Source organism: Phycodurus eques, chromosome 10, assembly GCF_024500275.1.
Source record: "Phycodurus eques isolate BA_2022a chromosome 10, UOR_Pequ_1.1, whole genome shotgun sequence".
Taxonomy (NCBI): domain Eukaryota; kingdom Metazoa; phylum Chordata; class Actinopteri; order Syngnathiformes; family Syngnathidae; genus Phycodurus; species Phycodurus eques.
In genome coordinates this window covers 20,391,232-20,415,150 of record NC_084534.1, presented here as the reverse complement: position 1 = coordinate 20,415,150, position 23,919 = coordinate 20,391,232, and the positions used below count along the sequence as shown (strand labels likewise).

Genomic DNA, 23,919 nt, shown 5'->3' with positions numbered 1-23,919 from the left:
TCCACAACCTTAAACAGTCACACTCCAAACTCCAGTATGGCCAAGACCAAAGAGCTGTCAAAGGACACCAGAAACAAAATTGTAGACCTGCACCACGATGGACTGGATCTGCAATAGGTAAGCAGCTTGGTGTGAAGAAATCAACTGTGGGAGCAATTATTTAAAAAAGGAAGACATACAAGACCACTGATTATCTCCCTCGATCTGGGGCTAAACGCAACATCTCACCCCGTGGGGTCAAAATGATCACAAGAACGGTGAGCAAAAATCCCAGAAACACACTGGGGGACCGAGTGACTGACCTGCAGACAGCTGGGACCAAAGTAACAAAGGCTACCATCAGTATCACACTACGACGCCAGGGACTCAAATCCTGCAGTGCCAGACGTTTCCCCCTGCTTAAGCCAGTACATGTCCAGGCCCGTCTGAAGTTTGCTAGAGAGCATTTGTATGATCCAGAAGAGGATTGGGAGAATGTCATATGGTTAGATGAAACCAAAATATAACTTTTTGGTAAAAACTCAACTTGTCATGTTTGGAGGAGAAAGAATGCTGAGTTCCATCCAAAGAACACCATACCTACTGTGAAGCATGGTGGTGGAAACATCATGCTTTGGGGCTGTTTTTCTGCAAAGGGACCAGGATGACTGATCTGTGTAAAGGAAAGAATGAATGGGGCCATGTATCGTGAGATTTTGAGTGAAATCCTCCTTCCATCAGTAAGGGAATTGAAGATGAAAAGAGTGATCCCAAACACACTGCCCGGGCAACGAGCGGCCTAGCCAGTCTCCAGATCTCAACCCCATAGAAAATCTTTGGGGCAGTTGAAAGTCTGTGTTGCCCAGTGACATCCCCGAAACATCACTGCTCTATTGGAGATCTGCATGGAGGAATGGGCCAAAATACCAGCAACAGTGTGGGAAAACCTTGTGAAGACTTACAGAAAACGGTTGACTTCTGTCATTGCCAACAAACGGTATACAACAAAATATTGAAATGAACTTTTGTTGTTGACCAAATACTTATTTTACACCATAATTAGCTTTTTTTAAAATCAGACAATCTGATTTTCTGGATTTATTTTCTCTCTCTCTCATTTTGTCTCATAGGTGAGGTATACCTATGAATATTACAGGCCTCTCTAATCTTTTTAATTGGGAGAACTTGTACAATTGGTGGATGACTAAATACTTTTTTGCTCCACTGCAGGTGTCATGTGTCCCGATACTTTTGTCCATTGAGTACTTCACACATGAAAAGACATGGGAGGGAGGGGGTGGGGGGGGGGACATGAATTTGCGAAATATGTCAAACAATACGTCCACTGTGCTGTGTTTTTGTACTTTGTCAACATTTCTTTTGGTGTTACTCACTTCACATTATATAGCTAAAAGAATTACAGGAGTACATCATTGGCAATACAACAGTAGTAGTAATAACAATAATATAATCATCATCATCATGTGTGTATACTCATTGATCATCATTCACGTAAACATTTAACCAGGTCATGCAAACACTAGACCGACTTCCACTAGAGATTGCACAGCACAGAGCAGGTGGAGCACCCACACTGAGATCCCAGATAGTTAGGCTGAACCTTAGTACTATCGTGGGGCCATTTAAGTGTTTAGAACATGGACATAATGAGTTTATGAAAAAATATGATGCAATGATCGAACAAGCATTTTTTGATATATATGACAAGCATTTAAAAATATGATGCAATGGTCGGGCAAGCATTTTTCATTATATATGACGAGCATTTGTGGGTTAAATGTTTTTGGGGATAGCGACTGATGCTGCGACGGTTCACTCGCCTGACTTGCGTGGTTTCAGTTACCACTCAGGTTGTCTGTGATTGACTGCCGATCAGTCCAGGGTGCAGTCTTGCCTTTCACCCAAAGTCAGCTGAGATCGGTTGCAGCTCCCTGCGACCCTGAACAGGATAAGCCATATAGAAATGTGATGGATGCATGTTTTGGGGCTTTAACTGTGCTCCTTAGACTAAGTGGTACTTTCCATTACAACAATTCATGGAGGAGGAACGTATAGGAGTATCTCAGTGTGAGCCTCTAATAACAGAACAGCCATAAAACAAAACAAACAAAATCATCTCCATACTAACCGAGATTTCATACTCAGTAAGTCAATTTGTGAGTAAATTGAGACAAGATAATATTTTACAATACTGTACTGTGTATACATTTAGTGGCATTATTGTTTGTTTGTGTGCCATGAGATTTTTCCAACATATAATGCACTACTCACAAAAAGTTAAGGCTATTCGAGTTTTGGGTGAAATTTCAGGTTTAAGCTAAGATGCACTATAACCTTTGTGAACTTAATTTGACCTCTAACATTTTGAATGCACAGGTCAATGTTTCAGTACTTTTTGCACCACTTGCTGTATCTAACAAGGAGCTAAAGGGCAGAATTCACAAAAGGTGATGAATCCATGAATGGACCAATACATTTCCCAGGATCTCCACTTCTAAGCCTTTCTGTGAGTCTTCCAGTCTCTCTGCATCTCTCCTGCAATATGCTGATGACACTCTGACAACCTAACCTCAGTGGCCACTTCCCTGCAGTGGCGGTTTCTGGTATGTGTAATATATGTGGCCGCACAGGATAATGCCTCCTGATGGTTCTCCTAACATGCATTCAAGTTTTTATTGATTTTGCTGATAAACATTGAAATGAGCGGGGAGTGGGAGTGTTATGGTCTTATACGTAAAACACACACAGAACTACTATTACTATAGGGAAACACAAACGTCTAAATATTACGATTGACATGTAACTATCGCAACTGTACACAATCATGGCAGTACACATGCTAGGAAGTCAGCATCGACAATCCAATGCAAGATTTGTTTTTGAATTCTGTTTATATTTTATTACTATTGATTATTATTTATAATTAAATATGTTTTAAAGCAAATATAAGGTCCAATCCGGTGTGTGTGTGTGTGTTGGGGGGGGTGGTCTTGCACAGGGCGTCATTCAAGCAAAGCCCACCACTGCGTCTGAGAACATCCTGTTTGAAGTCTCGCTGTGGCAAAGCACTTTTGATCAATTGTTAGGTGTTGTCTTGGTCTCATGCTGTCAAAATGTCAACAGCATAATGAATAGGACTGTGTAAATGCCATTTCTAATTCAACCAGGAAATGTATTGGTCGATTCATGGATCATAAACGTTTTGGGAATTTTGCCATTCAGCAACAGTAAGTTGGGCAAAAAGTAGTGAAACAATGAACAATTGGACGTGCATTCAAACCTTTTGGAGTCAAATTAAGTTTACCTGAAAAGGTTACAGTGCCTTTTAGGTTCACCCTGAAACTTCACCTGAAAACCAAATATCACCAAATTTAAAATTATAAGTACAGTATTTTCGCGACCATAAGGCACACCGTATTAAAAGGTGCAGTCTCAGTTACAGGGTCTATTTCTGTATTTAACACATACATAAGGAGCACCGTATTATTGGGCGCAGGCATGGTAAAACATACGCTAGCATGCATGCTAGCGTATGTTTTTAAAAAGGCAGCGTGAGCAAAACTGAGTTCGGTTGTACCTTATTGAAGTATTTCACAATGTACTCACATTATTTTTTGATCAATCCTCATCCACAAATCCATCAAAGTCCTCCTCTTCTGTATCCGAAATGAACAGCTGGGCAAGTTCTCCATCAAACATGCCGGGTTCCCTCTCGTCATTGTCCGAGTCAGTCTTTTTGCCGGTGGGCTGTTCAGCAATGAAGCCGGCGTTTTCCTGCTCCCTCCACTTGCTAACCATGGATTCGTTGATCTTGAATTCTCTCGCGGCTGCTCGATTCCCATGTTCCTCCGCGTAACTTGCAGTTTAAACTGTGCTTCGTAAGCGTGTCTCTTTGTAGGTTCCATTTTCGGGGGTCCTTAGCCAAACCGATGTTGTTTTGCACAATGCATATACTTACTGGGGGCGTGCCTTTAGCGTCCTCTTTCACGCGCACCCTTTAACGTCCGCATGCTGCCCTCAGTCACGTCCGCCTTTCCTCTATAAAAGCAGTGTGTCGGCAGGAAATGTTCCCAGTCAGTCAAGCGGAGTGCTCATCAAAGTCACACAACAACATTTACAGATTTTGGAACTCGGTGCACACATAAGGCGCGCTGCATTATAAGGCGGCCCTTCCATTTTGGAGAAAATTTAAGACTTTTAGGTGCGCCTTATGGTCGTGAAAAAACAGTACTGTATGTGCCTTGGCTCAATAAAGGTTGAAAAACACTCACTGAGACAACATGGGAATGAAAAAAGGCCAAAAATAAGCAGATGGCCTTAAACATAACTAACTGCAGCACAGTGGCGTTTGAAAGAATAGTTGCAATGAGAGCTCGCTGTAACATAAAAACGTCTGTCATTAGGGGACACTGTCAGGACAATGGTCCACACGCTGGATGGTGCGTGCTGAGCTCTACTCTGCATTCCTGGCTAGACTGGGTGGGAAGCAGCTCTCTGTTCACTCCATAGGGTCTCAATATCATCAATTAAGAAAAAATAAACAAAAAATGAATTTCAGAAAGAAAAGGAAAAAAAAGTCAGTGAGGTTGTATTCAGATGCGGCTGGCCGGCCTGCAGCAGTAAGTGCAGCTCCTCAGGCTGTCCCGGTCCGTGCTCCCCTCGGCGCTTCCGCGACGATCATCGCTGTGGTGGGACACTGGACGTGAAAGATGCCAGATAAACATGCACTTACTCATTCCAGAGATAAAACACGGACTTACTCATTCCAGAGATAAACACGCACTTACTCATTCCAGCAGTCCCTATAAGACGCCAGTTGGTGATGGTACCGCACTTCAAACGCCTTCCTCTGTTGTCTGCATTATCAATGGGCAGTGGTAGGCCCGAAGCACTGACCTACATTTACAACTTAAAGTTGTGTATTTGTTCCATGAAATTGTATTAATAATTTAAGTCTATTCTCTTTATTTCAGTGTTTCCCTTGGCTGTATAATATAAAAAATATTTTTTTGTCCAATCAGATTTCAGCCTCTGTGTGTTGCCATGTCAATCTAACGTGGCCACGGCCTTCAGAATCATTAGTGCTGATTCACTTAAACTTTATAAAAATGGGACTGTTTCTTTAATAAAACAGATTTTAAATTCGCCTTAGAATGCACAATAACAACAGCATTTTTCAGTCCTCTAATTGCTTGGACAGAGCAAGCCAAGGTTGACTAGCAAAACATCTGTAGCGATCTGAACACATTAATACATTTAATAATCAGCATCTCTGGTGAGTATGATGTATTTTATTTGTGTAATTGTTTTGTCATGCCCGGCACGACTGGTTAGCACATCTGCCTCACAGTTCTGGGGACCGGGGTTCAAATCCCGGTCCCGCCTGTGTGGAGTTTGCATGTTCTCCCCGTGCCTGGGTGGGTTTTCTCCGGGCACTCTGGTTGACTCCCACGTCCCAAAAACATGCATGGTAGCTTGATTGACGACTTTAAATTGCCTGTTGTTATGTTGAGTTTTTGTATGATGCATTGATTTCTTCTAACATTGCAATGTGATATGCGGTATTACGAGGTGAATTAAGTCAGGTAAATCACAAGGTAAGCTGGGTACAACACATAATGGGGCAAAAAAATATTTAGTCAGCCACCAATTGTGCAAGTTCTCCCAATTAAAAAGATGAGAGAGGCCTGTCATTTTCATCATAGGTATACCTCACCTGTGAGAGACAAAATGAGAAAAAGAAAATCCAAAACCAAAATCTGTTTTTAAAAGAATTTATTAGCAAAGTATGGTGGCAAATAAGTATTTGGTCAATAATAAAAGTTCATTTCAATACTTTGTTATATACCCTTTATTGTCAATGACAGAGGTCAAATGTTTTCTGTAAGTCTTCACAAGGTTTTCCCACACTGTTGCTGGTATTTTGGCCCATTCCTCCATGCAGATCTCTTCGAGAGCAGTGATGTTTTGGGGCTGTCGCTAGAAAACACAGACTTTCAACTCCCTCCATAAATTTTCTATGGGGTTGAGATCTGGAGACTGGCTAGGCCACTCCAGGGCCTTGAAATGCTTCTTACGAAGCCGCTCCTTCATTGCCCAGGCGGTGTGTTTGGGATCATTGTCATGCTGAAAGACCCAGCCACGTTTCATCTTCAATGCCCTTGCTGATGGAAGGAGGTTTTTACTCAAAATCTCACAACATGACCCCATTCATTCTTTCCTTTACACAGATCAGTCGTCCTGGTCCCTTTGCAGAAAAACAGCCCCAAAGCATGATGTTTCCACCCGCATGCTTCACAATAGGTATTTCACAGTAGGTATGGTGTTGTTTGGATGCATTCTTTCTCCTCCAAACACAACAAGTTGAGTTATTACCAAAAAGTTATATTTTGGTTCTGACCATATGACATTCTCCTAATCCTCTTCTGGATCATCCAGATGCTCTCTAGCAAACTTCAGACGGGCCTGGACATGTACTGGCTTAAGCAGGGGGAAACGTCTGGCACTGCAGGATTTGAGTCCCTGGCTGCGTAGTGTGTGATAGTAACCTTTGTTACTTTGGTCCCAGCTCTCTGCAGGTCATTCACTCGGTCCCCCAGTGTGGTTCTGGTATATTTGCTCACCGTTCTTGTCATTTTAACACCACGGGGTGAGATGTTGCGTGGACCCCTAGATCGAGGGAGATTATCAGTGGTCTTGTATGTCTTCCATTTTCTAATAATTGCTCCCACAGTTGATTTCTTCACACCAAGCTGCTTACCTAGTGCAGATTCAGTCTTCCTAGCCTGGTGCAGGTCTACAATTTTGTTTCTGGTGTACTTTGACAACTCTTTGGTCTTGGGCATGGTGGTGTTTAAAGTGTGACTGTTTTAGGTTGTGGACAGGTGTTTTTTATACTGATAACGAGTTCAAACAGGTCCCATTAATACAGGTAACGAGTGGAGGACAGAGGGTCCTTTTAAAGAAGAGGTTACAGGTCTGTGAGAGCCAGAAATCTTGCTTGTTTGTAGGTGGCCAAATACTTATTTTCCACCATAATTTGCTAATAAATTCTTTATAAATCAAACAATGTGATTTTCTGAATTTTTTTTCTTTCTCATTTTGTCTTTCATAGGTGAGATATACCTATGATGAAAATTACATGCCTCTCTCATCTTTTTAAGTGGGAGAACTTGCACAATTGGTGGCTGACTAAATACTTTTTTGCCCCACTGTAGTAGTTTACTTTTAGTTTTATTTCACAGTGGTTTATACTTGTATGGCAGTTATTAATGGTAAAATTATAGTTAAACCATTACAGTTTCTTTTTTTTTTTTTGATGATCTGGAATGAATTAATTTACAAGTGTTTAAAAACGAGAACAACTTGAAAGCCAACCAGCTTCACATAACAGATTGTGTTTGACTGTGGCGGTGCCGTTGTACTTATTAATCCAGTGAGGACAATTGAGCACGGTAAACAGAATAAAGTACATAATTATAAAATACATTACCATGTTAATGACCCTTGATCCGTTACATCCCATCAGTTTTGAATTATTGAGTTGTTTTGGGTTAAGAGTGACAGTATTGTGAGCTGACAGCTCGTAGCTGTGCGTTCATTAATTTTGTGTTTTATTGCAGTAAGCTATGGCTTTCCTGTCACATTTAATGGAGCGTTCTGTATTACAAAGAAGCAAGTCAGGCTCTCTTATTTAGTGCAGCTCTAAGATGAGTTTGTCTTCCGATTTTTCACGATAGTTAACCATGTGTATGTGTTGCAAAAAGAAGATAAATGATCTTCAAACAGACACTTTTATGGAGTGCTTTGCAAACTCACAGCTCTCATTCTCGCCATTCCCCAACTCATCTTCCTCTTCCTCCTCAGGGAGCAGGAGTCCATGGCAGGGGCTGGTGGGAGTGATCTGACTAGGTCCCTCCACGCTGGTCCCCAGCTGCAACCTGCGCATGTGGCGCACCACTGCCGTGGCGTTGAACGCTTGCTGCGTTGGACAGAGAAAGAGGGTAAAGTAAGGAAAATCTTCTTTCTTTCTACTGAATCACTAACCTTCCACTTGCTTTTGGCAAAGTTTTTCTTGATTTGAGCACTGACGGATTCATGGATGTTCTTGTCCAGAGCAGTGTCTCCGCAGATCCTGGGAAAACGACACGCGTCACATCAATAAGCAGGGTACTCTAGGGTCTTTTTTTCTTTATCATTTCATTAATCTTTTGTCTTTCATATAAATGTTCATAAATTAATAAATGTGAATTAATAAACATTTTTAAAAAATAAAGTTATAAGAATCCTAGACTTCAATGTAAACAAATTAACCTCAGCTGAACCTCAACGAAGTGTTATTAAGGGAAGAATGACAGCATCAAAGACATTAAAAAGTCATCAAAGGAAGTTTTGAAAGGATACCACCAGTAAAAATAAGGGACCCACACATAGCCAGACAGAGAAACGGCTTGTCCAAACTTTTTTGTATAAGTCAGTGTTTCGCTCATTGTGCTTGAGTCTCTCCTGGCAGATACTTAAAACTTAAACTTCAAATGTTGTTCTACCTTTAAGAATGAATGATTTGTGATCAGACAAGTTAAGATGAAATTCCCTATATGGACAAACCACTTAATCCATTAATTATTTGAATCTTAATTATGCATCTTGCCAATATATTTTATCTACTTGTATGCTTCTGCCTCACAGTTCTGGGGACCGGGGTTCAAATCCCGGCCCCGCTTGTGAGGAGTTTGCTTCTTCTCTCCGTGCCTAGGTGGATTTTCTCCGGTCACTCCGGTTTCCTCTCACATTCCAAAATCGTATGTTCCCGGCGATTGGCTGGCGACCAGTTCAGGGTGTACCCCGCTTCCCGCCCGAAGATAGCTGGGATAGGCTCCAGCAGCCCGTGACCCTAATGAGGATAAGCGGTAAAGAAAATGGATGAATGGATGTATGCTTCCACCTTTTGTGGGAAGCATACAAGTATTTTGGGAAGATCCATTTCTGTTCAGTGCAGAAAGCAGGGTCTATACAGTAAAGGCATGCTTGGATGAGTTTGATGCTGAAGAGATAATGAGGCAGACCCTTTCTAAGGTCCTCACAGATGTTCTCATAGACATACTGTAGTCTGCAACGTATTTTCTTTCATTTTCACTCACAGAGGGAGTAATGGCCCGGTGTCCCAATACGTTTGTCCATATAGTATGCATCATCATTAGTTTATCATTGTGTATTTTTTCCTACTTTTCTGTATCCATCTGCTGTTCCAATGAGTGTCTGAATATGTGTAGAATGAGAAAAGGTTCCTACCATGGGTGCTGTAGGGCCTGTTCACATGTGTATCTTTTTGAAGAATCCTTCTCCATCATGTGGCAGATAAAGTCTTTGGCTACAAATCAAAGTTACGTTTGTGATGTGTTGTCAGATTTTGTGAGCTGCAGATGTTAACTCCAGGGATACCTGAATCGGAGATATCGTCCCAGTACGGAGAGTCAAATTCATACTCCGCTTTCAGGATTTGCTCAAACAACTTGGCGTCGTTCTCGTCGTAAAATGGAGGATACCCGCAAAGTCTGAAGGTACATTTAAAAAAAGAATACACCGCTACATTAGGTACACCTGCACAATAGAATAGCTGGATTGGTCATAGAATTTTGCTTTTATGAAGATAATAATGCTCCATTTTGATTAACACTGTCCAAAAATATGAACTCATTATGTTATACTGCGCTACAATTCTTTATAATCATTATTTCTATGGACTTTTTGTCATTCTAAAACATCAAATTTTTCAAAGAACTCTAGAAAATATTTAGCACATTCAGGAATTATCTTTCCTATTCCCTGAATTTCCTCTTTTTCCAGGATTATGTATTTTTCCGTGGCAAAATTCCCAAATTAATGGAAATATGTTGCACATTATCCTATCCTCTGGCATTTTTCAACTGATTATTCAAACCAGTCCCGCATCCGCCCACATCCCCTGGACTCACAGCTGTGGTGTCCTTGAGCAAGACTCTGATACCCCGAAATGCTCCCCGGGCGCTTTAGCTGCCCCCTGCTCCAGTGTGTTCCACTAACGTGTGTGTGTTCACTGTGATAGGTAAAATGCAGAGAACAAATTTCGTGTGCATCCATGCATTGTCATGACAATAAAAGGTGATTCTTTTCTTTAATGAGAATTGATTAAATGCTAACATGCCACCATGTTACCATGTTAGCATTTAATCAATTCTCATTATAAATAGTACCATAATACAGGAAGAGCTGTAAAACGCTGATCAATTGGCCTCGGCACTTTTTTGGTTCAGCTTGCTATTTTGCCATATGTTAGCATACCAACTGGTAGCATGTTAGCATTTTAGTAATTCTCAGTAGAAATAGTACCTGAATACAAAGCAGGATGGAAACCCCTTATCAATCTGCCTGAGCACTTGTTGTACTTACGTTACTATATCTCGCTCTATGATAGCATTTTATCAATTCTCATAGTACAAAACTTTCTTACAGTCTACTTCTTTTCTTCATTTGAGTACAGGATTTCAGTTCAGCATCAGCTCCTCAGCATACACATGTGATTTTTCCAGAAACTGCATTTTAAAATATTGTATTTTTTTGCAGGAGTTTTAGATTAGAACTGCTCTGCATCGCAGTGACAGTTGTTTGTAATATTCTGTTCATTTTGTACATACAAATTATCACATTTTTACCTTTGTAAAGGCAGATTTAATTGCAACAAACTGAACAAATTCAAACTCACAGAATATACGAAATGACTCCTATGGACCAACAATCGACTGCTTTGCTGTACGGCTTCTGGGCGAGCACCTCAGGAGCTGTGTAACACGCAAATGCACAGCAGTGGTGAGGGTTGCATTCAAAATCATCTTGACCTTTGCAAGCTGCCGGGTCACGTTAAAGAGACTAGAGAGTACTTATGGATCGCTTGCACTTGACTCACTAGTGGATGAGAGAGCCTCTCACGAGTCAATGTGTACAAGAGGATGTCGGCTTAGCCAACGAGTGCTGAGCATACAAAAGAGAGGGGTGGCTCACCCGGGAAATAAATGCCTCACCCACGTATCCGGGAGTCCCGCAGGCTGTGGACATAACGCTGCCCGCTCCCTCGATCTTCGACAGGCCAAAGTCACTGATCATGATCTTAGAGTCTTCATCCATGCTGTAATACAGCAAATTCTCTGGCTGCAAATACAGGTATTGTTAGAGCAAATACACAGATAGTGGCAGTTTCGCTCCAATTCTTTCCCATCCTACCTTTAGGTCTCTGTGCACAATGCCCATATCATGGAGATATTTGACTGCATCCAAGATCTGGTGTATGAGCTGGCTGGCATCTCTCTCTGTGTAGAAGCCCTTCTCCACAATTCTGTCAAACAACTCGCCACCTGATACACTGCATGATAAAAGCAAAGCTGATTTTTATCGTAACTGAGTGACAGGTTCTGTTGATGCTGAAGGCAAAAATGACAAGCTGACAAGTTGAACACAAATGGCTCCTGAACAGCCTTGAGGAACTCCACTTCACTGTAGCGTGTAATTCGTTAAGCATCTACAAACATCTGCTTAGTGTATATGCTAAAAAAAATGACAATCCTGTTCCTGAGCAACTTCTGTTAAATTTGTGTTAAACATGATGCTCGAGAACATGCCCTTAAGGAACTCCCCTTAAGGAAATCCGCATCACGTCACGCTACCATGTAAATATGTTTAAGCCATCAAGCAACTTGTATTCAGAGCCTTGAGGAACCAAAATGACAACTCGTCTCAGGGCTCTGTTTTCTCAGTTGTTTTAAAATTATTAAACAAGCTAAAGAAGTCCCCTTACCACTTTCATGCTCATGGCTCTGAACAAAATTAGCTTGATAGCAGATCAGATGAACAGGTTAATTGGAAACAGGTGAGTGACATGAATGTGTATAAAAGGAGCATCGCCGAAAGGCTCTGTTCTCGACTGAAAAAACAAAGCTGGTATATACTGTATATTCCAGGCAAAAATGACACACAGAGTTCCTCAAGGCTCTTTACTCAAGCCTCTTGTTAAAAATGTGTTAAAACAAATGTCTCGAGAGCAGAGGCTTGAGGATCTCCACTTGTCACTGTTTTATTCCCTCAAACTAAATAATAGTATCATTACATCTTTTAACACATGCTACATGCTCTGGGAAGCCAATCATATTAATGGGTGACTATGATATCGCAAAAACTTTCCTTTTTGATATTGAACCATGAAACATCTTCCCCACTTAAACCGATAGTCTGATTGGGCAGTAAACGAAGCACTTTGACCCACTAAATAATTTGTAAAAAGTGTCCACAGGATCTCTTTCCATAAGAAAAATGCTGCTGCTGAAAGGTTTGAACATTTCATTTGGAACAGACTAAACAGTACACTGCATGGAGGACATAACACTGTAGCATCATTTTACAAGAATGGCCACTACAGCTTTGAAGAATGTAAACAGCACAAAAAAAATATGACATGAAATTATTTTGTCTTAAAATTTCCCCAACTCACAGCTGCATGACGAGGTACAGATGAGACGTGCTTTCAAAGATGTCCTCCAGCGAAACGATGTTGGGGTGCTTGATTCTGAAAATGCCGTGAAAGCATAATTACTGTTTAGAACATTCCTCCAGTGCTAGCTGTAATGTGGTCACCAGATGGCATTATTGTTGCGCTACGTCACTATTAGAACGCCTTGCATGTGTAATTTAATGCAAGGACACAGCGGCCTTGGGCTGATGAATGTGCTACTCGGAGCAGATTTTTAAATGACGGGAAGTGTAAAATATGCAGTGTGAAGCATCCAGCAGAGCATCTCCTGTCAACATGTGAGAGAGAATATGTCACATTAACACTGGCAGATGATGGAGGATATTGCAGGGTGAGCAGATTGTTCTTTTTTCCCACTGAATACTCTTTTATTGGCTTAATAGTGACTTCAAATTTCAATCCATACCCCCTCGCTTCTTCTCCACCCGCTATGTCTCCTTCTGTTCGATACATTGCTGCAGGGAACCCCACACCATCTTTGCCTCTGTGTGCTGTTGCCCTGGCAACAGGGACACTAAAAATAGGTCTATCTTCTTTACTCCTGACATTTCCGGTGCACAATCCAAATGTTTTCTATTGATACCGTACGTTCGGTGGCCCATTCACTTGACCTCTTGCATATAATCTACCTCAGGTTAAGCCGTGCGCTCGCCACATCGTTCCACCAGACAACATGAGGGACTTTTGGGCTGGTGGGGCGGGCAATGGGTCAGCTCACCTGTGCAGTACTGCAATCTCATTCTCTATATTGTTCTCTTTGCCTTCCAGAGCTTTCTTTGGGATGCACTTGATGGCCACCAGCCTCTGGGTCCTCTTTTCTTCAGCAAGAAGCACCTCAGAGAAAGCTCCACTGGGCAAAAAAACAAGCAGTGGACACTTGAACCAGGAAAATGTGGGAATGACAGGTGAGAAGGGGAAGACGGGGATGCTGGAGAAAGACCATACATAAGCAATCCCGGAGAAGTTCAGACTGATAATACTACATGATAGCTCAAACAGTTGATATTCACCACAAAGGTTCTTTGGTTTTAGAACTTTTCACATGTCAAAGCATAAAGGTCTACGCCTAATGTCAACATAATATCAAACGTTATACGCAACACAACATCCTGTCAAAGGGGGGGTGGGGGGGGGGGGGGGAATACACTTTTTTTTTCCGCATTTGAGCAATTTATATCTGATCGTCTCCCATGTTTTTGGACATATTAGAGTTAAAGTGAATATAAAAGGTCTACACACCCAACTCAAATAATGTGGTTGGCTAAGTGTGCACACCCTTTTACAAATGGAATGTGGCTGTGTCCATAATTAACATTCACAAATCACATTCAAACTCATGTTAAATGGGAGTCAGCCCACACCTGCCACCATTTAAATTGCCTCTGTTTAACCCCAAGTAAATTTCAGATGTTGTAGTAGGCTTTTCCATAACACGTTTTCACGCATGTGTTTGGGAAATATTGTTTTTTGTCTAACAAAACCAAGATTGAACTTTTTGGCCATAGTTACCAAAGGTATATTTGGCTCAAGCATAACATCGCTCAACACCAAAAGAATGCCATACCTACAGTGAAGCATGGTGGTATCAGCATCATGTTTGAGCTGTTTCGCTTCAAATGAAATTAATTGGGATTAATCAGAGGCCTTTTAAATTGTGGCAGTTGTGTGCTGACTCCCATTTAAGTTGCGTTTGAATGTGATTGGTTAATTCTAAACACAGCCACATCCCAGTTATTATAGGGTGTGCACACTTGTGCAACCACATTATTTCAGTTGTTTATTTTTACTTTCACTCTTGAAAATATTTATTTTTAATTTCACTTGAATTGTACAGGTTATGGCCTACATTATTGGTCGAAAAAAGTTTTCAAATCCATCCATCCATTTTCTTTACCGCTTATCCTCACTAGGGTCACGGGCTGCTGGAGCCTATCCCAGCTATCTTCGGGCGGGAGGCGGGGCACACCCTGAACACCGCGGTCACCAGCCAATCGCAGGGCAAGTTTTAAAATAATTTATCTTATTCCTATCTTATTCTTTTCACAAAAACCTGCCATTTGAACAGGTGTATGTAGACTTTTTATATCAACTGCAGATAGCCACTCTGTGGCGCAAACCATACATGCTTGGTGTGGGCTTTCCTTATCTATAAATATCCTGTTAATATGCCCTAATCTAATGGTGTAATAAGTTTTATTTTGTTTGAAAAGCTGACCAATTAACACAGAATCCCTTTATATTGACCAATGACCACTCTGGTTATTTGGTTTCAGAGTATTACACATGCCAAATCATAAAGATCTGCATGAAATCTCAAACTTATAGCAATGAGTCAAAAAACAACAACAACAACAACAAAAATTCCTGCATTTGTTATCCGATCCTCTCCAAACTTAGTGGGAAAAAAAAATCTATTTGCAGCAAACCATCCTGAGTCTTACATGATCAAATTTAAGGACTTGATGAGGACTTTTCAGATGGGATCTTTTATCTTGTGACTATACCCTTATGTGATGACATAATGAACTCTATTTCTACTTGAAAATTGACTTGCAAAGTCACTTTAAACTACATTAAGTGATCTTTATTTTGTCAGTATGTCTTGTATGACAGCAAAGGTACCGCTTAACACAGACCAGGAATATCAAGTGACATGGTGGGGCACTTTGGTGAGATACTGTGAGCTGAATTGGATTAAGTTTGAGGCAACTGATAAGATGATTCAACAAATAACCTGCGCTACTTGCTGATAAGCATTTTGATGTACCTTTTTTTTGAATGTGGCGTGTGTGGTAGTGATTGGATGAATAATTTAAAGTAGTTACATTACTGAGAAAGGGGGTGGCTAAGAAAAGCTCCAATGATGAGGCCACACTCATGCGCAGACATTTACGGGAACAGCAGAAGCTTTATAAAAAATAAAAAATAAAAAAAAATTTAACCTGCTCAATAATAGATACTGCAAATGTAGCGTGGTTGTTTTCAGAAAAGACTAGACAGCATTATAGATTATGGCGAAGGGGACAGTGGCGTGTATTTACACAGGAGCGTGGGGAGCACAGGAGGAGGTCATGAACATTGTTAGCGACCGCAGGGATCCTGTGAGACGAGAAACGGGTCCAAGTTGCCATCGGGGGTACCTGAGCGCCTCACGGGTGCAGCTTGCGTTACATTAAAAGAACAACTAACAAAACATTTTCTCCATTCCTTCCAAGCAACATTTTGGGGTCCTCTAGTAAGTTAATTGCATAATTTGTTTTTCCACTGAAAACCTAATATTTGTCAGTAGTGACACTAGCAAATGGGAGCCTGGAGAGCGTGTGCACAGTCACACATTGCTACTGTTGCTGTGAGACAGATGTAATTAAGCCTCCAGTTGCTCATTCTTCCTTGGAGACGTCACTCTCTGCGGGTTTGCTTCTGAGCATTACATACTGTTATTTGGCATGGCTGAGTTTTACTTAAGAACCTACTGTAGAGCTTTTCAATGCATGACTAGAGAGAAGCATAAATAATGTTGATTATAAAGCCGTATATACTCGATCAGTATCATCCTGACCTGCACTAAACATCACAGGGAAGGTTGTAGATTGCTATTCCTCTGTGTATTGATATGTGCTAATTTTGTTTCTCCACACAGGCCTCATAAAGGCTTATGCTACTGTATAATATATATACGAATTAAAATCATCCACGCCTTCCTGAGTTCCAGACGCTTTTCTGCCAAGAGGCCTGAAATCAGGTCATTCGAATTTCTCGAGCGTATCTACGTCACGAGCGAAGATCTCTGTCTTCCCTTTCTTCTCCCAAAGCCAGAGCTGTCAACATAACACGCGAGCTCTCACAAATGGGTCTTCTACACAGAGGCAACCAATCAGAGGAAAGGGGCGGTCCTAGCCAATTATGACAAAGCGGATACAAAACTGGGTGAAACAGAAGTAGCTGTCAGAGGGGCCTTTTCTGGACACAAGGTGTTTTTTTAAATGAAATTGACACTTTGATACTAAGTCCATGTTAAAGAGTCACTCTATGGAGGTCTAAATAGCCAAAATAAGAGACATTTAAACAATCCCCCAAGCCTTTTGTTGATATTGAGAAATTCTGAATTTTTACCTTTAATATCTATGACAACAGCCTGAGGATTTTACAAATATAGGCAAACTAGATGTTGGATTTATCTCACCAAACATTATAATGAATAAACACAAAAGGAATGAAGACGTTGGTCATTTTACTCATGAGGAGGGCGCATGGGAGATTGTTCAGGTTACAGCCTCCCAACACGCTCTAAACAATCTCTCCCGTCGCTCCTGCATTTATTTGAAAATAGGGAGGTTTCTAAGTTTACAAGACATAACGTACTAAGCTACAAGACACAACACACTAAGGGTAGGGTTTCAAGGTGAAAACATGGCACCTGCCACGTCCCGGCCACGTCCTTCTCTCAGATGATTCCTGCTGAGTCATCTTCTTGAAGGTGAGACATCTTTCTTTCTAAACATTGTCCATAATACTAATGCAAGCTAAGCAAATAAATGATAACTTCTACAATATATCTAACACTATACTACAAGCTTAACTAACTAACTGACTGACTATGTCAACATTAGAAATTGACTAGCTAACTTACTGTGCTAATTCACTAGCTATCTAAAACAACTAATTATGCTAACTGATTAACTATCATAACTGTGAATTAACTATGTAACAAACCAACTTACTAATTATGCTGACAGACTGCATATGCTAACTGACTATTCTAACTGTGCTAATTGAATAGCTACCTAACGGGATAATTATCCTAAGTGACTAGTCTAGCTCTGCTAATTGACTAAGTAACTAACCAACTGATTGACTAATATGCTGACTGACTTTTCTAACTACCCTTGTAACTGTGTTAATTGTCTACCAAACTAACTTTGCTGATTGACTGATTATGCTAATAGTGGTAATTGAACAGCTAACGAACCGACTAACTGGCCAATGTAACAGCTTGATTAGGCATATTATATGAATCGACAAGATAACAAACTACAACTAAGTATGTTGACTGACTGACTGCTCTTGTTGACTTTTTAACTAACAATGATAACTAAGTGACTCTGCTCGTCGACTGCTTAACTAACCTTAACGAACTGAGTGACTCTCTCAACTATAGTAACTGTATTGAGTACACTGAACATCGATGGCTCAACGGGCCCCAAGCCAAAGTGAGACACGGGCAGTGCATCAACACTAATGATTATGCATTGTCTTTTGACTGCAGTGTGTTCGCGTGACGGCGAACACGCGACACAAGCGTCTTCCTGTCTCCTCCAAAAAAATGAGGACGCTTTGTCCTGACACCCGTCTGAGCCACAAACTGTGAGGATTAGCCAGAATTTAATATAATATTTCAACATAAATCTATTAACCTCACGTGCTGAATTCCTGTAAGAGCTTCTCTGTAATCTTCTCCCCAAGCCCATAAGGAGCTTTTCATCGACACGTTCGTGCCAGGTCCGGCAACACTGACAATTTGACTACAAATACAATCTGTATTATATAACCTGTTACTGTAAATTACATAGATTTAAGTTTCTCTGAAATTGAAGTGGAAATGCCACAGCCTGTGTCATTAAATGAAACAGTAAACCGGCACTCAGTAGACACAAGATGTTATGTCCTGTGCCATTTTGATGATGGGGTGGAGTGTTACATTCTTGTTGTGATGGGGAAAAAAGTGTTCTACAGTAAAAATGCTAACCGCCTATGCTAACCAACATACTGATTGACAGACAAGCTATGCTACAATCTAACTATGCTACAAGGCTAGCTACGTAACTGACGATGGTCATGTATGATACAAGACTGTGATCAGTTTAGTACTTTCAAATTATACTATTCTAACTATTAAGTAATAATAATAATAACAATAAATAATAAACATAATTCATTTATAGATGCCTTTATGGCACTCAAGTTCCTACAAACATAGTTAAAAGAACTCAAGCAATACAATAAAAATAACAGAACATAAAATCAATCAATCAATTAAAATGGCAAATTATATTGGAAACGTTAAAGTGAGGCGGCACGGTGAACGACTGGTTAGAGCGTCAGCCTCACAGTTCTGAGGGCCCGGGTTCAATCCCCGGCCCCGCCTGTGTGGAGTTTGCATGTTCTCCCCGTGCCTGCGTGGGTTTTCTCCGGGCATTCCGGTTTCCTTCCACATCCCAAAAACATGCATTAATTGGAGACTCTAAATTGCCTGTAGGTGTGACTGTGAGTGCGAATGGTTGTTTGTTTGTATGTGCCCTGCGATTGGCTGGGAACCAGTTCAGGGTGTACCCCGCCTCCTGCCCGATGACAGCTGGGATAGGCTCCAGCACGCCCGCTGAGGAGAAGCGGCTCAGAAAATTGATGGATGGATGGACGTTAAAGTGAATAGGCAGTCCGGAATAGGTATGTCTTGAGTTTGGATTTGAGAAGGGTGAATGAGTCTGTGACTGGTGTAATCCAGTCCCAAGTATGATGATTCATTAGCTAATGGACCAGATTTGTTAACTATGCTAATTGATTAACTAATTCACTAACCGACTAACTGACTAACTGTGATTTTGACTAACCTCTTTAGCAATGACCTAAAGCTCAGTAACTATCGTACCGATACTAATTGTCTTGCTCACTAATTAACTCATTACACTAGAAAAATTAACTATTATTATTGACTAATTGCTCTAGTTAACCGTTTGTCTAATTGACTATGGTGAGTAGTTATTCTCTGTTAATTGACTAGCTACCTTAACTAACCAATTAAATGATTATGTAGATGGTCAAAGTAACTAAATGTGCTGACTTATTGAGTGCTGGTTGACTGTTTGACCAACTGACAAACTTTGATTAATAATTAATTTATTGATTAGCTAAATACCCAATAAACTGACTATGCTAATAGACAAACTAACTAACCAACGTATACTTCCAATAACTGACTGTGCTAGTTAACTGTTTGACTAACTATGGAGACTAACTGATTATGCTAACAGTCAAACTAACTGCTAACTGACTGACTGTGCCAACTTACTCCCTCTCCTTACTATGCTAACTGACTGGCTAACTATGCTAACTGAGTGGTTATCCAAACTTTGCTTATTCCACTAGCTAGCCAAACAACTGATCATTGGACAGTGTACAGGAAGTAGAATGGGGGAAAAAATAACTACTGTAAGCTAGGAACTCGGTTGAGAAGCAAACAGCAGTCTACATCATCACTCAGTGCTCCTTTTCAAACATCACACACCGATCGGACTCAAATGGATAACACCAGTCACTGAAGATTCAAATCATGGTCCTTTGTTCACAAAATGATTGTCAGCATCGGCTGAGAGTCCTAATTAAGAGTCAATATCAACACCAAGTACACGACTCGACATGTTTTCAGTTATACTTTTCCCAGGGTCCCACTTTGCAGCCTGTAGTGTGACATGGGTGCTCCAACTTACGTCCCCAGCACTTCTTTGAAGTCATAATGTTCTTTAATGTCGGATGTCTTCTTCTTCCATCCGTTGCCGTCCTCTCCTAGAGGCATCCTGTCGCGCTGATGAGATGCGCCACACTACAGCTGCGAGGAGACAAGACAAGCAGTGTGCACAATTCATTTGTTAGGCCTCGCAAAACAAAGCACATGCTGAAATGCTGACTTTTTGTCAGATACAATGCGAAAGCATTATGGCACAGGTTGGAATAAGTATGGGGGTTTTACTTGAATAGTGCGGTGGCATACAATGTCCATAATTATATTTGGACTCCAGAGAGAATGCTGCCTGCACAGTCTGTAAAAATAGATCCATTACTTCACTTAGCCTGATGTGATTAATGCTTAGTGCAGCTCATGTTTGACTCTACTGAATTGCAATGAGACGATACCATCCATCCGTTTTCTATAACGCTTGTCCTCATTAGGCTTGCAGGTAAACTGGACCCTATCCAAGCTGACTTTGGCCTAGAAAAGTGTGGTACACCCTGGATTGGTCGCCATCCAATCGCTGGGAACATATATACAACCACTGACACTATAATTAAAACCAATGAACAATTTATAGTCGTCAATGTACCTGCATGTTTTTGGAATGTGGGAGGAAGTTGGAATAAGCAAAGAACACCAGGATGGGGAGAACAAACAAACTCTACACAGGAGGAGCTGAGCTGAGATTCAAACTCAAAACCTCTCGACTGTGATGCAGACGTGCTAACTACTAGGTCATCTTCCATTCAGCCATCCATTTTCTATACTGCTTGCCCTTATATAGGTCATGGGTGAACCGGAATCTGTTGGATATAATAATGTTGTCACTGCTTTAAACATCACTTATGCAATATTTTATCACGCTTGAGCAACTATCAACATATTTTGTACTAGCGGAGGCTGCAAATGTGTTGAGTAAAGTACCCATGCATCTCCTGACTGGAAATTACAGAGATTACGGATTACAGATTGAAATTCCCCATGGTTTGTGGGCAGGGTGACACAAATGAAAAGAGACAGATCCCGGAATATGACTAAATCGTCTGGTGAGATGTGCACTGTACCACTTGCTATATGACTGCTTGTTCCTTACTACAAAGTTGAACTTATTTCTCGGCCTGATTATTGACTCCTTCCACGGGCTTATCAACAAAAGAACTAGGAAAAACTACAAGTCTATCCGTGTTGACTTGAAGTGAGATCAGCACGGCCCACCCAAACCCTGGGCTGGTTGCCCGTCAATCGCAGGGCACATATAGTTAAACAACCATTCAGAATCATGTTTACATCTATGGACACTTTTAGAGTCTTCATTCAACTAACATGCATGTTTTGGGGACGTGGAAGGAAGCTGGAGTACCTGGGGGGGGGAAAACAACAACACGCAAGCAAGGGGAAAACATGACAACTCCACACAGGACAGCTGGAGCTGAGATTTAATTTCTGTTTAGTATACTTTATTGTCCGAAGGGAAACGTGTCTTGTAGACAGGTTAAAATGTCAATTAAGACAGTTCATAAACTGTGTGAACAATAGAATATTATAATATTATTATTATATATTATATATCAGTTATTCTCAGCTTGTGGGTCGGGACCAAAAGTGGGTCACGGACAGCTAGTAATTAGTATTCGTATTCAGATTTTTTTCAGTACAGTATAGAGGCGTAGCAAGTTCCCACATGGAACATAGTAGGAAAGTGACAATAAATTTTACTTCCTTACGCTGTAACCACTAGTTTACTTCGCAAACAAATATAGTGCACCTCAACCTTTGGCTAGTAGACGTCATGGCAAGCAATAAGCTTTTGGTGGTACGTCAAACTCATTCGACAAATCCGTGTATAAAAATATGTACGTCTTTTCAAAGGTGATTTTCAAACAAGAAGATTTCTTTATTGCGCTTCACTTTTATAAAAGGGGGTCACGACTTTGCGACCATAGAAAAACATGGGTCTCAGGGTAAGAACAGTTAAGAACCACTGTTATATATTATTATTATTACAAAATAATACAACGAATTGTGAGAAAGACATGCTACCCAGAAGGTCAAGGTAGTATTTTCCATACAAATGTTCCCGTTTCCTCCCACATCCTAAAAACGATCCATGTAAGGTTCATTGAAGATTCTTCATAGGTATGAATGTGTGCGTGAATGGTTGTTTGTCAAAATCTTCCCGCGACTGGCTGGTGACCAGTCCAGGGTCGATCTTAGCTCTCTCACCTAAATTAACCTGCGATAGGCGCATACGTTCACCTGTGACCCTAATAAGGACAAAAAGAAAATGGAATGGATGGAAATACTACTACTGAAATTATTCTGAAATTGATGATCAATCAAATAGATTGCAGCATTATATCACAAATGGTGACACATAAATCCAAATTGTTCTAATTAGAATCATAACAATATTTGAGGCAGCAATGAATGGGCCCTTGTGTAACAGATGCCAGGTAGCTTAGCTGTGGGACAGTTGAGTAAACTTTAACCTTAATAATCACAATCACTGCCATTGACAGCTTTAGCAGTCAAATATCCATGTTAACTGGAAAGGTTGGCAGTGAATGAGTTTTAGTAGCCATACTGGTCAGTGGGTTGGTAGTCTGTCTTGGCGAGTGCGCTCAACTCTCAAGCAGATGTGGGGTCGCGAGTTCGAGTGCGGCCGTGTGCAGGGCTGATCCACGTACGTAGGATGACCAACGTTACACTTGCACACCCTTTTACATGGCAAAATTGGCGAATCCTCGAAATGACCATCAACGTTTCACGCAATTCTGAGCCCACAATATGTTTTTTTAGATTGGGGTTCATTTCAACATGCTTAGATTGGGGTTCATTTCAAAAAGAAAAAATGGGTTGAAACACTTCCTTCTGGTCCAGGTGATCAGCGGAGCCCTATGGCAGGAGACCGGTGTAGAAATATTAAACACCTACACTGTCTGTTTTACACGTCTTCAAGAGCTACCAAAGATGAAAATATCCGATGTTTAGGCTTCATTCGTGTTTTCATACATCATATTTGTATAAATAAATGATATAAATGTATTTAACTTTTGTCCGAAGACACCAGTCATAAAGAAAACTAAATGCACGGTCAGTACAGGGGATGATGACAGCATTATAATGTCAATTTGGAGCTTCTAAATAAAAGATCAACCGTAATAAATCATTGCAATTTTTTTTAATTAAGCTGTAATGCATTGATAGCTAAAGAGCTGCAATAAAAATGAGTTTGGGACCGATAAACATATTTGTGCAAAAATAAAATTGTGCTTGTGAGCGTGCGGAAAGCAAAATGCACTGTGGGTGTACTGCACCATTCAGGGATGTGACACGCAAAGCCAGATCGCATCGTTAGGTTCATTCACACGGGTGTCATGCACGAACAATCTGTATTTTGCATTCATAAAAGATGTGGAATAAAACATACCTAAATGGCGATCTGTGCCCGGGGTTGTGCGCTCCTTGCCTCCGGGAGAGATGTGCTGCTGCTGGCCGGGCTTGTGCGCAGCGCCGCTCCGCTGTGCGCCTCCTGACGTCAAAGACGAGCGCACGTCTGCGGATGGAGTGCGGCATGAAATCACTTTGGATGGAGAAAGTGATATAATGCGGTGTCAATTAAAAATGAGCACTATTATTGAGAGTATTTGCGTTCAAAATTATATCACGTAAGAAAATGAATATAGCAATAACTCAAACCATGAAGTTATTCAGTAAAGTTGTTATTATATGTTATAAGATATATTTGTTCTACTCTTTTAAATCACGCGATTGTTGTGTAGCTTGAATGTGGTTGCATTACCGCTCCCAACTTGTAGAGGGAGCCACCGCCCATTTATGGTGGTCCACCATACAA

General features: G+C 40.9%; 1 protein-coding gene across 3 annotated transcripts; it reads right to left on the bottom strand.

Annotated features, from left to right (window-relative positions):
* Positions 1 to 1,206: 1,206 nt before the first annotated feature.
* camk1a (calcium/calmodulin-dependent protein kinase Ia) lies at positions 1,207 to 23,640 on the bottom strand. 3 transcript variants are annotated; one of them, XR_009769358.1, is made up of 13 exons: positions 23,494 to 23,640; positions 20,041 to 20,159; positions 13,275 to 13,406; positions 12,518 to 12,592; positions 11,257 to 11,395; positions 11,058 to 11,184; positions 10,742 to 10,817; positions 9,442 to 9,554; positions 9,292 to 9,370; positions 8,047 to 8,134; positions 7,819 to 7,981; positions 3,607 to 4,696; positions 1,207 to 1,939 (listed from the first exon to the last, which is right to left on the bottom strand). XR_009769358.1 is itself a non-coding variant. In XM_061688598.1 (12 exons), the coding sequence occupies exons 2-12, from the start codon at positions 20,124 to 20,126 to the stop codon at positions 4,593 to 4,595; spliced, it is 1,182 nt and encodes a 393-aa protein (XP_061544582.1). In that variant the 5' UTR covers positions 20,127 to 20,159; positions 23,494 to 23,640; the 3' UTR covers positions 1,207 to 4,592. The 3 variants fall into 3 exon arrangements, 2 of the variants coding, with proteins under 2 accessions (XP_061544582.1, XP_061544583.1); XM_061688598.1 differs by having other exon boundaries at positions 1,207 to 4,696; XM_061688599.1 differs by having other exon boundaries at positions 1,207 to 4,683.
* Between the last annotated feature and the right edge of the window lie 279 nt (positions 23,641 to 23,919).